We start from the raw sequence: 15,969 nt of genomic DNA, 5'->3' as shown, positions 1-15,969 counted from the left end.
AGTGATCAATATGAATTAAATAATCCAAAATACATTTTCTCTTTACTCAAGCATGTGGCACGTATCAGTTCTTACGTCTATATGTTTCCAATATGTATACGTACAATACGTAAGCATAAACATTATAATATTCAAAAATACAGAAAGAAAAGTGACACGTGTCAGGAAGGCCGGCGCCAAATCTCATTGACTTTCATCCATAATTGCATGACTTTCTTTCTCGCCTATATATATATATATATATTCATGAAAGGTCGTCTTCCATGTAAGCAAGCATCCGCAACTTCACTTTTGGTTCTTTCCTTCATAGCCTCAGCAAAGTGCTGTTAAGCGAGCTTTAGGGTATATTCATACAAGAGAGATAAAATCAATGGGGAGAGCACCTTGTTGTGACAAAAATGGACTGAAGAAGGGTCCATGGACTACTGAAGAAGATCTTAAGCTTGTCAGTTATATTGAGATTCATGGGCCTGGTAACTGGCGCACCCTCCCAAAAAACGCTGGTACGTACATACGTCTTTTCTTTTCTCTTCTTTTTCCTATTTTTTAAGGTTTTTGGCCTTTTGAAAGTGTATATATTATTAGAGTTGATGAATAACCATGTTTTTGATTTTTTAGGGCTTCAAAGATGTGGAAAGAGTTGCCGCCTTAGATGGACTAATTACCTGAGGCCAGATATCAGAAGAGGAAGGTTTTCGTTCGAAGAAGAAGAGACTATAATCCAATTACACAGTATTTTGGGAAACAAGTAAGATTTTGCTTAATTTCTTCTTTTAGAAACTAAATGAAAATGGTATTAATCAACCCTTATATATAATTTGTTTGTTCGATGTTAGGTGGTCAGCCATAGCAGGTCGCTTACCAGGAAGGACCGACAACGAAATCAAGAATTACTGGAACACCCACATAAGGAAAAGGCTTCTTAGGAATGGAATTGATCCTGTGACTCATGCTCCACGCCTTGATTATCTAGACCTATCTGCCCTTCTTAGCCAAACTTTGTGCAACTCATCTCTTCTCAATGTGTCAAGCTTGTTGGGTAGTACTCAACCAGCTCTCCTAAATCCAGAACTGTTAAGGCTAGTTAACACTCTCCTTACACCAAAACAAGAGAACCCAGAAATGGTTTTGCAGTATTTACAGCAAAACCAATTAGTCCCATTACAACAAACAGGTCAGCTGCAAAATAAAAATGGCGATCCGACGAATTCTTGTGGTCCGTTTTTGAATCAAACAGTACCAATCATGCAAGCAAATGTTGAAGCTGGGTTACTTATGAATATGACAAACAGTTTGAGCTGCACAAGTTCGCAAGAAAATTCAATTCTTTCTAATCAAGGTGGCTATATGCAATACTGCAGCTCAAATATTCCTACAATTCCTGAAGTAGAGGAGAATTTGAATGTTGAAGCATTGAATAATGGGAACCGTAATTTTGGGATGAATTCAGTTATGTCAACGCCATTGTCAAGTCCAGTTCCAATGAATTCATCCTCTACATTCATCAATGGCAGCAGTACTGAGGATGAGAGAGAAAGCTATAGCAGTATGTTCAAGTTTGAAATTCCAGAGGGTTTTGACTTTGATGAGTTCATGTAAGTACTGAATGTGAACGAGCTAGCAGTAGCTTATTTTGGTTTGCTTAGTAGTTTATGTTTGTAAATGGAAACACTAGCTTGTTTCTTCCTTTTTGTTGTTGTTTATGCCAGATTTTGACTCTATTTTTGTAATTTGTTTTATGTATTAAAATTTATAAAAAATTTAATATTATCATGCCATGAAATTAACATACAATTAAGGAATTGATGATTGCAAAACCAATTGAATTTAATCAGATTAAGGAAACATTGATCATTCTTGAATCCTGGAGATTGTGTCTTGCATTGTAAGTGTAATAGGCCAAGGAAAAGGTCAATGGCGGTTTGAGAAAAAGTGGGTAGGAATAGGATGATCAGATCAACTGTTAATCTTGTATATGGGTTAATTAAAGAAGGAAGAGATGTATTAGCAATTTCAACAGTAATAATCAACCAATAATCATATTAGTCAAGATCCCATGTCTACGTTTATTCCTATTATTATTGATCGTCCACGCAAACCAAATTCGTAAAGCAATTGATCACATATATATGGGACCATGTCTTTCAAAAAGCTCTTAAAAAGTGCACTCTTGTTTTCACATAAATCTATCATATTCGCTTGAGAAAATTGACAAAACCATAGAAGACTCGAGTTGAATTTGCTGACCAATTAGTAATCTACCTGCTGCGTATTTCAGTTTCTTTTTCCGATTGACATTTTTATGAAGATGAGGTGTAACCATTTCTCTATCCCGCGAAGAAATTAATGATTTTTGAGGCAATTAGATTGTCTTCTGCTAGAAGAGGAGGCCTAATGACTAATGAGCCAATGTGGGTTGATTGGATGCTGTGAATATGGTCTTCGAAAGAGAAGAAAAGATGGAGTCTTTCTTTTTCTTCACGTGTTTATAAAATAAACGAAGCATGACATAATTATTGCTCCAAAAATTTTTGAGAATTTTTTCCCCTATTATCATGTACTGTTCGAAATGCACTTTTCAAATGTCAAAATAAGCTTTATTTGGTGTGTCCATACTACAAAATCTCACATCTTCCACATAATTTAATGAAGTCCAACTCTTCTCACATTATAGACGCGTTTTCACGATCCTAAATACCAATGACGATCGCCTCATGAAAAACAAATCCGTGCGAATCTGTGACCAGAGTCAACACTATCTTCAATGTGTTTAGACTTGAAATTTAGACAGAAAAGAGTACATAATTAATGTACATGTGTAATTTGCAAAAGATGATGCACGTTTTTATGTATGAAATTGCAAGATTGTTGGGTTAGAGAGAGAGACAGAGAGAGAGAGAGAGAGGGGGGGGGGGGGGTGAGAGACGGGGTAGGTCCTTTACTTGCATGCATGAAACAAAAGGACATAGGTAATCACTATTCGCTCACTTTAATTTTGTGTAACTTTTTTTAGTACAATAGAATTAATCAAGTCTCTCTATAAGTAGTTCATTTAGTTGTCCGGTTATTTTGACGACCATGACCACTGAATAAGTATGCAATAATTGAAGGACTAAATTAACAAATTTTAAAAATGGAGGACGAGATTGAACGGGGGGGTTTTTTTTTATGGTGCCGCACGGTGGGTGGGTGTGAGAGTTTTATTTTTATTTTTATTTTTTTGTTTATTTTTCTTTCTGTCATTATATTTTTTTAAAAAATATAATAAATATCAAAGTCATCAATTTGTCAGACCACATCAGCATGTTTGACTAACTAAAAGGCCTAAAAACTATATGTGTGAATACTGTGAAACAATTAAAAAAATTTGATATCTAAATTGGAACGTTTGCAAATTGAATGACCGAGTTAAACTTGATTAACTTTTTCAGTGATCAAAAATTACATTACCCAAGATTAAACTAAGTTCTTAAGTTTAAAACCATGTGTCTTGAACACTCTTTTCCCTCAATGCTTTAGCTTCACATCATTAAAGACGGCCTTTTAGTTGCTCATAGTCTATTTTTTAATGACATGACAATCTGTAGCCATTATCCTACGAGTGTGTATTGGGCAAACCCATATACGTACGTAATAACCAATAAACCACGCGTGCCAAAGAGAGAAGACTATCTCCTAACCAAATAGGCTAGTAGTTTATTCCTGTCCTAATATAATTTTAGCTAACAATTAAATCATTATTATGGAACTTAAAAAAATTAAAAAAATAACAGACAATTGCCACTAAGAGCATTTTCAACAACTTAATTGTAAAATTGTCATGGGTCTTTTTAAAATTATAAAAAGTGCAATTTAAGGGTAATTTAGTCATCTGGCTTAAGATATTTTTTAGTTTATACCTACAATACCCTTCTTCTTCTTCTCCCTCCAACTATCCAACTCCTCTTTCTCTCACTCTTCTCTACTAAAAGCTATCTCCTTCTTTCTCTCATTTTTCTTCTTCTTCTGGTTCTCGATCTGAATTGTTCTTCGTTGCCTTCTTCTTCGTTTTTGGCCGAGCTTCTCCTCTCTTCATCGCCTTCTTCTTCGTTGCTCGATCTCGACTGCGTCGAGTTGCTATTGTCTCCGTTTTTGGCATATCTGGACTATGCTTCATTGGTCAATCCAGGCTGTGCTTCGTTCTCTCTTCTCTCATTCCTCGCTCTGTCTGGTTTGTACATCTCTTGCTCGTTCTGGAAAAATATTTACAGTTGCAGAGATGTATCACTATAGTATTACTATAGTATCACCAACACCAAAAATCCACTAAAATGATACAATTGAATCAGTATGCATACTTCCTCTTCCTAATTACTTTTCCTTTCTTGATTTTATTTTCTTGGTTACCTCTCTTGCTCGTTCTGGAAAAACATTTATAGCTGCAGAGATGTATCACTATAGTATCACCAACACCAAAAATCCACTAAAATGATACAATTGAACCAGTATGCATACTTCATCTTCCTAATTACTTTTTTTTTCTTGGTTTGTACCTCTTTTGCTCGTTCTGAAAAAACATTTACAGTTACAGAGATGTATCACTATAGTATCACCAACACAAAAAATCCAGTAAATGATACAATTGAACCAAAACACATGTAATGCAATCAAATTTACATTCCAATATTTGTGTAATAATTTTATGAGCAAAAGATATAAATTGAACACTAAATTTGATATTCTGTTTAAAAGTATCACTATTGTATCGCGGTTCGTGGAGAGAGAAAATCAAATTTGAGGTTATTTTGATAAAAGCTGGTCTCCAATGTACTTTTTTAAAAGGACGTTTTAGTAGTTGCACTTTTTTATAATTAAGTACAATTTAGTGTACCGACCTCCAAAAATCCCAAAAAATAATCAATGTTGGCTAAAAGCCTATTATGGATCTCACCCATGCCCGTCGCGCTCTTGTGGTCGGCCCAAAATCGTAACTTATGCGTATGCCAGTGTAGACTCTAGAGCTTCGAAGCAATGAGCCTTTAGTCGTGAAAGCCCAAAGATATTTAGTTGCTCGGCTCTATCATTACGAAAAGTCAAAACCTAGCACAAAATAGTCTAACCCATTAGACTTGCTACACTTGTCTTCAAGGCTAACCGGCCCAAATCAAAGATAATGGTTCAACAAAAAAAAAAAAAAAAACGGTCCGGGGGGAATGGGGGCCTTTTTGTAACGAAAATGACATGTAGCACATTAATTTGGTTGCTTATGGGAGCCCAACAAGTTTATTTCATTGATTAACTCAATTGAATAGTTTTATTTTCACTCTTTTATCTTATAATTTATTGTCAAAAATTTATTATTTTAATATAGATTCTATTAGTTTTTAAAGTACAGTGTAGAATTTATTGTTTTAGTTCTCAATTCGTTGGTTTTTGAAATTCCATTGAAAAAAAGAATGAAATTAATAAATTTCATTGCAAAAAACAATGGAATTAAGATTTACCATATAAAACTCATCGACAATGAATCTTATTAGAAAGAGTTTTATGTGCTGATTCTGAATATGTAATTTTTTTTAAATCTAACATGTATTTTGAGAGTTAAAACATTTTAAAATTTTGTTTAAGAGACTTGAGCTCCCATGGACTACTACTATATGAGCGATCTAGCACTACTAATTTTGATAATTCTACTCTCCAAATAGTTTTATATTCTTAAATTTGCTAATTGAAGTGGGTGCCTGTAGTGGAGCAGCCATTAACCCAAAGTTTCTTAATTGACAATATCCATTATAGACAGTGCTGCTACCCAAACTTGTAAGATTTTTAATCCTATTGATTATGACAATTGTATGGTTAATCAGATTTTTATCTAACCCTGTTATGAGATTACAGTGAAGTAACCTGAAATAGGTTACTTTGTTCGGTGCAGTGAAGTAATATGAAACAGGTTACTCTGGTCGGATATGATTTCACAGATCTTATTATGTTTCATGCATGATTATATTTAGTCACATGGATTGAATTTTGTCTATGACTTATATGTTGTCTAAATTATCTTGTGTGGATAAATAAGATAGATCTTATCTTAGTCATTTGGATAAACCACCAAACATATATTTGTTGAGATAAGGGTCATCTATTTATTTTTGTTAATATCTCTTTAAGTGATAATGATAGGAAATATATTTATCCTAAATAAATCTTTTCTCTTATTTATCACTTGATAAATTTAATCATGATAATATTATTGTTTTTATCATCGTATCCCTTAGTTACAGGTTTATCATTATTATCTCACCAAAGGATAATGGATTTATCTTAGACAGTATGATTGTATTATTTTATCTATTATTAAAAATCTAAAATCAATATCGAAGCAATTGAGGAAAAATATAAGATCATTCATTAAATTTTGGGTTTCTTTTTTATATTATACTCTCTCCTATTCTTGAGTGTTACATCAAATGTATAAGTGAGTGAGGGAGGGTTTGAGTGTGAGAGAAAAACACCATAAACACTTGTGAGATTTTCAAGTGGATTTCAAATTAGAAAACGGTCACTCGAAGATCCTTGGAGGACTCCAAAGTTGGTTTGAGGTAGGTGGATTCTTGATAAGATCGTCAAGTGAAAATCCTCGATGGATTTTGAGGTACAGCTAGTGAAGACCGTAGCCGTGAAGAGCTCGTGGTGGAGAGCTAGTTCATGTTGATGGATTCCAAGTGAAGGTCTACACAACACAAGTCTTTGGTGGACTCCAAGCATACGCTAGATCTATAATATACAAAGATGTTAAATGAGGTTGAGTAAATCATTTATAATCTTCGTTCATTATACTGGATTGTTTCGAAAGTTGGTCGCTACATATCCTCGAGATGTTCTCTCCGTTGGGTTTTCTCGTAAAAATTATGTGTTAGATTATCTTTACTTATTCCGCATTTATTTCTTAAAGTGTTGGTTATCTAGTTGACGAACACACGTGTTTACAGCACATAATCACCGGATTGAAATACTAGCTCATCCTAAATAAAAAGTCATCTGAGTGTATAATTAATCTGTGTTTTTAAGAAGTAGTGGACCACGCTGGCAGATACCAAAACAAAAAAAACAAAGAAAGAGGACGTCCAGACAAAGCAGTTCGGACTTCACAGTCTCCCTTCACCTGTCCTCCCACTATCTCGACTAAACCAAAAACCAGAAAATTTCTTCTACATAAAAATCTACTGCAACACTATGATTATAACCTTTTTCACATTGCTTTTCAAGCTCCATTACCAAAGTCATGGCAATATCTTCTCTTTGTTTGAATCTTTGATTTACTACACCAACCTAATCCCTGTAAAATATTATGCAAGGCCACAAACAAAGGAACAAAAGGACCCAGCCATACCTAACTCCAAAGCAACATTTGAACTGAAAAATAAAGAGAATGGGCTAAATGGAGGCTTGAGATTTGTAAATCTTTTTTTTGTAAAGGAACTTTATGCTTGAATTATTGCAGCTTGATTAGTAGCAAGTTTATTTATGTTTGTTGTGATTGGAAGCTATATGTATGTATATGGAAATGTGTACTCGTTTGTCCTGTTCCTCAAATGGAATAATTAATAATGCCCTGATAAAGATTAGCTTCGAATTTTCTTTTATACTACATAAGATTAACTCGGAATTAAATACGAGAATATTGGTCTGGGTGATAGTTGTCTAGGACATGCATTTTATTGGGATTACAGCGATGGATTCATCCTAAAAAATATAGTTATGAGTCGAACCGAACATTCTTTAACGGGTAAGTATTTTCATAATACATCCAAAAATAGTTACTAAGTTGATAGTCACTAACCACTATCTTTCGTGAAAAAAATAATAATGTGCATGACCATCTGATTGGAGATTCAATGAAACTACTTTGCGTCATCTGTGAAAGCTATTTGTTGGAGTTAAAAAGTGGCTGTCACGCCCGGCTCCCATCTCAGAAACGGCAAATGAAGCCATACAACCACAAAGCTCGAGTCAAGAAGATAGGATTTGAAGACTCTGTAATTTCATAAAGTGTATAATTCATATCTAATTATGGAGTAAAATTCACATAAATTTTAAAAATAAAAAAATAAAGATAAGATTTGATGTGACACATTTCTCAATTTATTAAATTTAAATTATAAACTATATCATTTTAAATGAATTCTGCAACTCCCATATCTCTAAGAGAATACAACTTCTCAAATGAGTCTGTCAAAGAAATGTCAAATCCCTAGGATGCCCTCCCTTCCCTATATACGTTTATATTTTTGTATTCAGATATATATAGAATCAGAGGTTACAATGATATTCATATAAAAATATTTTTATATTCCATCACAAACAAACAACTCAAACAAAACGACATCGTTTTCTTCTCAAATTAGCTGGGTGTATGATAAATAATGACAAAGAAAAGCTAGAACACCATGAACCGCCAAACCTCAGACAGCTTTTCTTATCAAGCCCATTCATCTCTCCCTCCTGTGCAAACCAAAAGAATCTCTTCCGTTCCTTACATGACCCATCTCCTTTGACCTTTTCCCCTTCCAATTAAGAAGCCATAAATCAATTGTGTGCAATCACAATAAGTACAAAATAATGTGACCATACTTTGTTTCTTCAACCTGGAGTGTACTACCACACTCCCCAGTACCCACAGATCGAAAGAGACTGCTCTCCCCCTATTTTACGTTAATGCTAATCATCACATTATACGTCATTTCTTAGTTACTCCAAAGAGAGAGAAGCTCAAGTTTTTACATAATTTGCATGTTCAAGTTTGCCCCAGGAAAGTGAAGTCACGAGAGAGGATTTTACCTGGAAAATCTCCTGAAACTCCCCTTTTACTCTTCGTGATTCATAGTTTCCGAGAAAAAAGCAGATTCAGAGCTCTGCTCTTTGAGCGTTAGCAGACAAAGTGACAAACCCTGAAAAACCCAGAAAGAAGATGCAACCTTTTGCTTTCTTAACATTCTCTATTTTGTTCTCCGCGTTTTTTCATTGCTCCTTTCCTGGTTTACACGCCGAGCCGGTTGCCGGTCACGACCAACCGTTAAACCCAGGCGAATATTTGATTCCAAACACGGTCCCGGCCTTCCCGGTCCAAACAGAGGCGCAGAGGTGCCGACTTGACCTCTCAGCCGAGCTATTCGGCGGCGTGAATGACGCGTGCGGTAGAAACTTGGACCGGAGCCGTTGCTGTCCTGTTTTAGCGGCATGGGTCTTCGCCGCTCACGCCCGGTCCGCTCTCCAGGTCGCTGCTCCGGCTCCTGAAGCCGAACCGGATCTTCCTATGATGCCGGACGACTCGGAGAAGTGCGTGAACTCGCTACAAAGCGCATTGCTGAGCAAGAACGTGAAGATTCCAAAACCGAACGCGACCTGCGATCCTATTTTGTGCTTTTGTGGAATAAGGCTTCATCAAATTAGCTCGCTTAGTTGCCCCGCCGCATTTAATGTCTCTTCAGTCTTTCATAATGTGACTCCCACTGCTGCTGTCAAGAATTTGGAGAAGAATTGCAGAAATTCCTCGTACGCAGGGTGTACCAGGTGCCTTGGTGCCCTAGAAAAGGTTGGTTTGAGATTGCATTTATTTCGCCCCCTCATTAAATCCTCCCTCCTCTCTTTCCTTTGAAATGCTTGAAACCCATTTATTTCTTTTGTGTGGCTTTCAATCATTAATTAGCTCCTTTCCATGTAGATTTCGCAATTGGGGTTCTGAACCATGCAGATAAGATATGATTTCAGATGGGTTGAATGAATTGAGGGATTTTCTTTGATTTTGATCGAACAGCAGCCAACTTTCTTGTTTATTTTGCCTCATTTGCTTAATTTTTACTCCACCTGGGTACAATGCATACCGACTTGAATGATAATTTCATGTATTCATGGCTTCAGTGATTCTGGATTTTTGTGCGTGTAACTAAACATCGCAACTTTCTTTCTTTAACAACAACTTTGTGATTATAGATTCGAGTCAACATCGCATTGCTTTTGTGAAACCAACCAAAGAGAGTGGTTCTGGTAGAGGTAGACCCATCGATCGTTGAAAATAACATCGTTTTTGTGGCTTTCTTTCTCCTTCCTTTTACTTTGCAAGCAATATGGTTCTTCACTAGGATCCCCTTCTTCGCAACCTTTTCCTCTTTCGTGTTCAATCGATTTGATGACTAAAATAACCTTGTACTTCTTGAATAATTGCAGCTAAAAGGCGGAGTCAAGAACGGAACTGACCACAGCACGAGCGAGAGGGCCAAAGAGATGTTCAGCAGGGACTGTCAGCTCATGGGGCTGACGTGGCTACTTGCCCGTAACAAAACGGCGTACATACCGACTGTTTCTGCTGTGCTACGCGCCATCATGTACAGTGCGCACCCACCGCACCAGTCCAAATGTAGTCCTGATCAAGAGAACATGCCGTTAGCCGTTGATTCGCTGCAGTTCGAGAGGTCCCCATCATCTTCTTCAACCTTACCATCGCCTCATTTTTCATTGTTTACCATTTTGTCCTTAATGATTTTGCTTTCTCTGTTTGGGAAGGGGTTGGGGTAGGGGTAGGGGTAGGGGCAGGGGCAGGGGGAGGTGTCTGTCGAAGGTCACGTGATGGTAATAGACAAAGGGGCTGATGAGGTAGAGGGTTGTTTTTGTACTTTTGGCCACTGTATATTTCAGCTTCTTCTGCAGTATTCTTTTCTTCCACTAAAGATTTAGCAGTCAATGGTTGTGTATATTTGCAGTGGGGAATCCATTTTAGGTGCGGAGTTGGATATTGGGATTGTATTCAACTCAGGGAAATTTGTGCCAAAAAGCTATTCTTTTGGACAAGTCAACTGGGTGTCGATGAAACTGTGCTTTTGGGATCTACGTAGGAGGACGTATGTGTTTGATTGATGAGTCCTATTAATAAGGTGATGATTATGGTGTTGAAATTAGCCCAACTTGGGAAATCCCAATGCATGATGAGTATGTTGGTCGTATAGTAATGAGAATCATGAACGACAATCATCATCATAGTTTAATTCAAGATTTGAGTCATTTTTGCAGTAAAATGTGAATTATTAGAATATTAGAATAGAACTCATATTTTCAGGGGAGGTAATGCGGGTTGAATGTTTGTCGCCCTTTTGTCCTTAAAGAATGCTAACCTCGGGAAGAAAGAAACCCAGAAGATTAAAAATATTTGTATATTGTCATGTGATAGAGACAGAGAATCTGCCTTTCTAGTTGGGATTTGCCAAGTTCACTGATGAAATTACCTTCCTTAACCAAATCCCTTCGTCAACGTTAAGTGAGCAATTTGGACTCTGGACCAGTTACAACCATACATGACAGGCTTGGGCCTCAAACTAAAACCCTAAAGAAAGCCCAAGTTATTTGGGCCGTTTCTTTAGGGTTTTTTTTTTCTTCCCCAAACTCTCTTGTGGATGAAGACGAGCAGCCACCAAGAGACTAATATTTGTCTTGGCGGAAAGGGATTGCCCGAAGTCTCAAGTCAACTCAAATGGAGCTAGGAATCCAAAAATATGAATCCAAGAGCCTAGTAATAATCATTGAAGAAACATAAAGTGAATCTGTTACGAGGCATATTTGTCGATATCACAGGATTTGCCATTTCTACATGATATCTCCCTATTAACTTACAAAACAATTTTAATACAAGGCATAGCTTCACGATCCAGAGTGTTTATACAATGTTCCAAGACAGACATCCTGTTAAGTTGTTATAAGCCCTATTTGTTAGGGATCTGTTAGTTTGTATTAGGGTTTGACTTAGTCATTAAGTTGAACTCGTCTTAGTATTATCCCATGTACTTAGAGTTGTTAAGTCATGGGAGTACAAAAGTTAAGGTTTTCTTTTCTGTTAAGATCATGGGATTGATGTAAGGGTATATATAGCCAAAGTTTTATTTCAATAATACGTGAATCATTCCCACAATTTCCAAATATTTCAAAATCTGTTTTATCAATATATGGTATCGGAGCAAGGCCACCAAGGGCCTGATCTTGTTTGAGAAGCCGTAGTCTTCTAAGCTTACCGTAGTAGGCATTTATGGCAGCAGAAGGAGGAGGAGGAGGAGGAGAAGGAGGGTTTATCCAACCTTCAATCCCACGGTTTGATGGTCATTATGATCATTGGGCTATGCTAATGGAGAATTTCCTGAGATCAAAGGAGTATTTGAGTCTGATTGAAACAGGAATCACTCGACACCCAGAAGGGACAGTTTTAACTGAGGCATAGCTCAAGAGTGTGGAGGATCAGAAGCTCAAGGATCTGAAAACTAAGAATTATTTGTTTCAAGCTATCGATCGAGCTGTGCTTGAGACAATTATGGCGAAAGACACTGCTAAAGACATATGGGACTCTATGAAGAAGAAGTACGAAGGTAATACCAGAGTGAAACGTGCCCAGCTACAAGCCCTGCGGAAAGAATTTGAGATGCTGCAAATGAAAACTGGTGAGTCTGTTAATGACTACTTTGCTAGGATTCTCACAGTTACAAATAAAATGAGATATCATGGAGAAAAGATGAGTGAGATTGTTGTCATTGAGAAGATTCTCAGATCAATGACATCAAAGCTTGATTATGTGGTTTGTTCTATCGAAGAATCCAATAACATCGATGAACTTTCCATTGACAAGCTTCAAAGTAGTCTACAAGTGCATGAGCAAAGAATAATTGGGCATTCTGTGGAAGAAGAAGCATTAAAGGTGAGCCAAGAACAATTCTCACTTGGTAGAGGAAGGGGATGTGGAGGTTTTTGAGGACGTGGTAGAGGAAGGGGAAATTTCAACAAAGCCTCAGTCGAGTGCTTTAATTGCCATGAGCTGGGACACTTTCAATACGAGTGTCCTATGAAACAGAGAGTGAACAAGGCCAATTACACTGAGACAAAAGAAGAAATGTTGTTGATGGCAAAGGTAGACAATGAAGATGCAGTAATTACAGCTCCTGGAGATGGTGAGGTGAATTCTTCCAAGTATGTGTGGTATCTTGACACTGGTTGTAGTAATCATATGACTGGAGTCAAGTCATTCTTTTGCTGCCTTGATGAATCATTTATAAGAGACATAGTTAAATTAGGAAATGGTTCAAGCTTGTGTGTTAAAAGAAAGGGTGACATAAGGATTGAGGTGAATGGAGTGGTGCATCGTCTAACAAATGCGTATTATGTTCCAAAGCTGTCCAGTAATCTTATAAGTGTAGGACAACTCCAAGAGAAAGGTCTTGCAGTGCTTCTGTACAAGAATAGGTGTCAAATTCATCACCCTGAACATGGTCTCATCATTCAAAGTGAGATGACAAGTAATCGAATGTTTCCCTTGAATGCAAAATATCCACAGAGTACACAAAAATGATTTCATTCCTCTACTCAAGATAGGAGTTGGTTATGGCACTATAGAGATGGGCATTTTAGTTTCAATGGGCTCTAGACACTGCAGCAAAAGGAAATGGTGACTGGACTACCTCCTTTGAAGAACCCCTCTTCAAAATGCCAAGAATGCTTGACTGGCAAGCAACATCGTGAGCCCTTTCCTCAGAAAAGCATGTGGAGGTCCTCTGATGTCCTTCGACTAGTTCACTCCGATGTGTGTGGGCCAATCAATCCCATTTCAAACAGTGGCAAAAGGTACTTTCTCATCTTCACTGATGATTATAGTAGAAGAACTTGGGTTTATTTTCTTTCTGAAAAGGAAACTGGGGTGTCTATTAAAACACTCAGAACTGATAGGGGAGGGGAGTAAACTTCCCAAGAATTCTTGAATTTTTTTGAAGAGCAAGGCATAAGGAGGCAGCTGACTGCAGCCTATTCACCCCAACAGAATGGGATTTCTGAGAGAAAGAATCTTACTATTTTGAATATGGTACGATGTATGCTAGCAAGAATGAAGGTTCCTAAACCTTTTTGGCCTGAAGCAATGAAGTGGAGTGTGCATATATTGAATAGGTGTCCTAGACTTGCAATAAAAAATGTGACTCCTGAAGAAGCTTGGAGTGGTAACAAGCCTGGTGTTACTCATTTTAGAGTTTTTGGTTGCCTAGCCTATGCACATGTGCATGATCACTTGAGAAGCAAACTCGATAATAAAAGTGTGAGCTGTGTTATGATGGGAATCAGTGAAGAAACCAAAGCTTATAGACTATACAATCCTAACACTCAGAGGATTGTCATAAGTCGAGATGTAGTTTTTGATGAAGAAAGGGGATGGAATTGGACTGAGTATGAAGAAGCTGAAGTGCCTATGGATCTTGAAGGAGGTCATGAGTCAACAGAAGAGTTGGATATTAATGACACAGAAATTCACTCTTCAAATTCTGATCATTCTGAAGAAGAACAAGTTGTAGTTCAGACTGATCAAGGAGGCAGAGATTCAAGAGTGAGGAGAACACCAGCTTGGATGACTGATTACATAAGTGGTGATGAGCTCTATGAAGAAGATGATAATAATACACACTTGGCCCTGTTTGCAGATAGTGATCCATTAAGTTTTAAGGATGTTGTCTTGAAAGAAAAATGGAGGCAAGCTATGGACTCAGAAATCAATGCCATAGTTAAGAATGAGACTTGGGAGCTTACTGAGTTGCCTCTAGGAGAAAAATCAATTGGTGTTAAATGGATCTACAAGACCAAACTCATGGAGAATGGGGAAGTTGATAAGTATAAAGCCAGATTAGTGGCGAAAAGGTATGCACAAGAATATGGTATTGATTATGCAGAAGTGTTTGCCCCAGTTGCTAGACATGATACAATCAGATTGGTGATCTCTTTAGTTGCACAACACAAGTGGATAATTGTTGGGTCTAAATTAACCTTACTAGCAAGTGTACTAGTCGGCGACTACAGCACAATGATAAGCAAGGGTCGAATCCACAGGGATGGAGTTATGTCTAATCCAAATGTATACTTGTATGTATGTATGTACAATGCAAACAAAGTAAAGATCAACTCAAGATTGTTTGGGTTGGTAATTAAACTAAGACAAGTAAAGAGCAAAGTATTTTTGGTATTTTCTTAGAATAGGGATGCAACTAATGCAAATGAGTTGAACACCAAGGCTTTGGAATTCCCCTTGGGAAATGACTTGCAATGACACAAATTCACACACATATTTGCTAATTCGGGCATAACGAATCCGTACCTAAGTCGGTTTTAGCGCACCTAAGCCAAATCTCCCTAAAATCGATTACTAGCCATCTTATTGGTCTAGGTCGGATATTCCTAAGTACATTCTAGCCATCTTATTGGTCTAAACATGCATAGGAATTCATGAAGTTCTATGGAGATTAGGATTCATACAAATTGTCACCTAATTAAAGGGAGACATATTCATAATCAAGTGTTTCAAGAAGCATAATCTACTTGACATATTATTGTCTAAGCAAATTCTCCAAACAATTTCATCCAAAAACCTAAAGTGTTGGCCAAACACCACAAGCATAAAGAAATTGCAATCAAACATAGAAACACAAGATTTATACCCAAATCAACTCATATGTATGTAAATCAAGTCATAAACAAAGTCATCAAACCCAAGGCTTCATCCTAGCCTTGGCACAAGAGGTTTAGTTACACATAATGAGAGAAAAACACAAGAGAATAGATGAGAAAAGCATGAATAAACCCAATGAGTTGAGTAGATCCAAGTGGAGTTGAAGAATCTCTCCTCCTAGCTCCAAGAATCACCTTTCCCCTCTGTTTTCGCTCTCCAGAAATCTGTTCTAGGTCTCAAAACTCCCGCAGCTCGGACAAATCGCGACTTAAAACACCCCAGAAAATTGCTTTTCACGCCTAGGCGCGTTGTTTTCACGCCTAAGCGCACCACGCCTAGGCACACGCCTAGGCGCACGCCTAGCCGCAATCCTAGGCGTGCCCAACTTAAAATTCAAGTCCAACTCTCTGGACTGGGCGTGCAGGAGTGATCCTGGGCGTGCACAATTTGTGCGCCTAGGCGCGCCACGCCTAGGCGCG

General features: G+C 37.4%; 3 protein-coding genes across 3 annotated transcripts; all 3 read left to right on the top strand.

Moving 5' to 3' along the window:
* The first annotated feature begins 284 nt into the window (after positions 1–284).
* Positions 285–1,746, top strand: LOC120007888 (transcription factor MYB41-like). The gene is made up of 3 exons (XM_038858364.1): positions 285–503; positions 619–748; positions 837–1,746. The coding sequence occupies exons 1-3, from the start codon at positions 371–373 to the stop codon at positions 1,597–1,599; spliced, it is 1,026 nt and encodes a 341-aa protein (XP_038714292.1). The 5' UTR covers positions 285–370; the 3' UTR covers positions 1,600–1,746.
* A 6,679-nt stretch (positions 1,747–8,425) lies between these two features.
* On the top strand, positions 8,426–10,551 carry LOC120007240 (uncharacterized GPI-anchored protein At4g28100-like). The gene is made up of 2 exons (XM_038857446.1): positions 8,426–9,571; positions 10,204–10,551. The coding sequence occupies exons 1-2, from the start codon at positions 8,948–8,950 to the stop codon at positions 10,549–10,551; spliced, it is 972 nt and encodes a 323-aa protein (XP_038713374.1). The 5' UTR covers positions 8,426–8,947.
* Positions 10,552–12,364: 1,813 nt separating this feature from the next.
* On the top strand, positions 12,365–12,763 carry LOC120007169. The gene has a single exon (XM_038857362.1). It carries the CDS (start codon positions 12,365–12,367, stop codon positions 12,761–12,763), a length of 399 nt encoding a protein of 132 aa, XP_038713290.1.
* Positions 12,764–15,969: the final 3,206 nt, after the last annotated feature.

The sequence above is a fragment of the Tripterygium wilfordii genome, chromosome 10 (assembly GCF_013401445.1).
Source record: "Tripterygium wilfordii isolate XIE 37 chromosome 10, ASM1340144v1, whole genome shotgun sequence".
Lineage (NCBI taxonomy): Eukaryota > Viridiplantae > Streptophyta > Magnoliopsida > Celastrales > Celastraceae > Tripterygium > Tripterygium wilfordii.
This window is presented reverse-complemented; position numbering and strand designations above follow the sequence as displayed.

Excerpts from the sequence above, each read along its gene's own strand:
- LOC120007888 (XM_038858364.1), top strand. The coding sequence starts at position 371 with ATGGGGAGAGCACCTTGTTGTGACAAAAATGGACTGAAGAAGGGTCCA. Across the intron at positions 504-618 it reads CACCCTCCCAAAAAACGCTG|GGCTTCAAAGATGTGGAAAG; the intron begins GTACGTACATAC and ends TTGATTTTTTAG. Across the intron at positions 749-836 it reads CACAGTATTTTGGGAAACAA|GTGGTCAGCCATAGCAGGTC; the intron begins GTAAGATTTTGC and ends GTTCGATGTTAG.
- LOC120007240 (XM_038857446.1), top strand. The coding sequence starts at position 8,948 with ATGCAACCTTTTGCTTTCTTAACATTCTCTATTTTGTTCTCCGCGTTT. Across the intron at positions 9,572-10,203 it reads GCCTTGGTGCCCTAGAAAAG|CTAAAAGGCGGAGTCAAGAA; the intron begins GTTGGTTTGAGA and ends GAATAATTGCAG.
- LOC120007169 (XM_038857362.1), top strand. The coding sequence starts at position 12,365 with ATGAAGAAGAAGTACGAAGGTAATACCAGAGTGAAACGTGCCCAGCTA.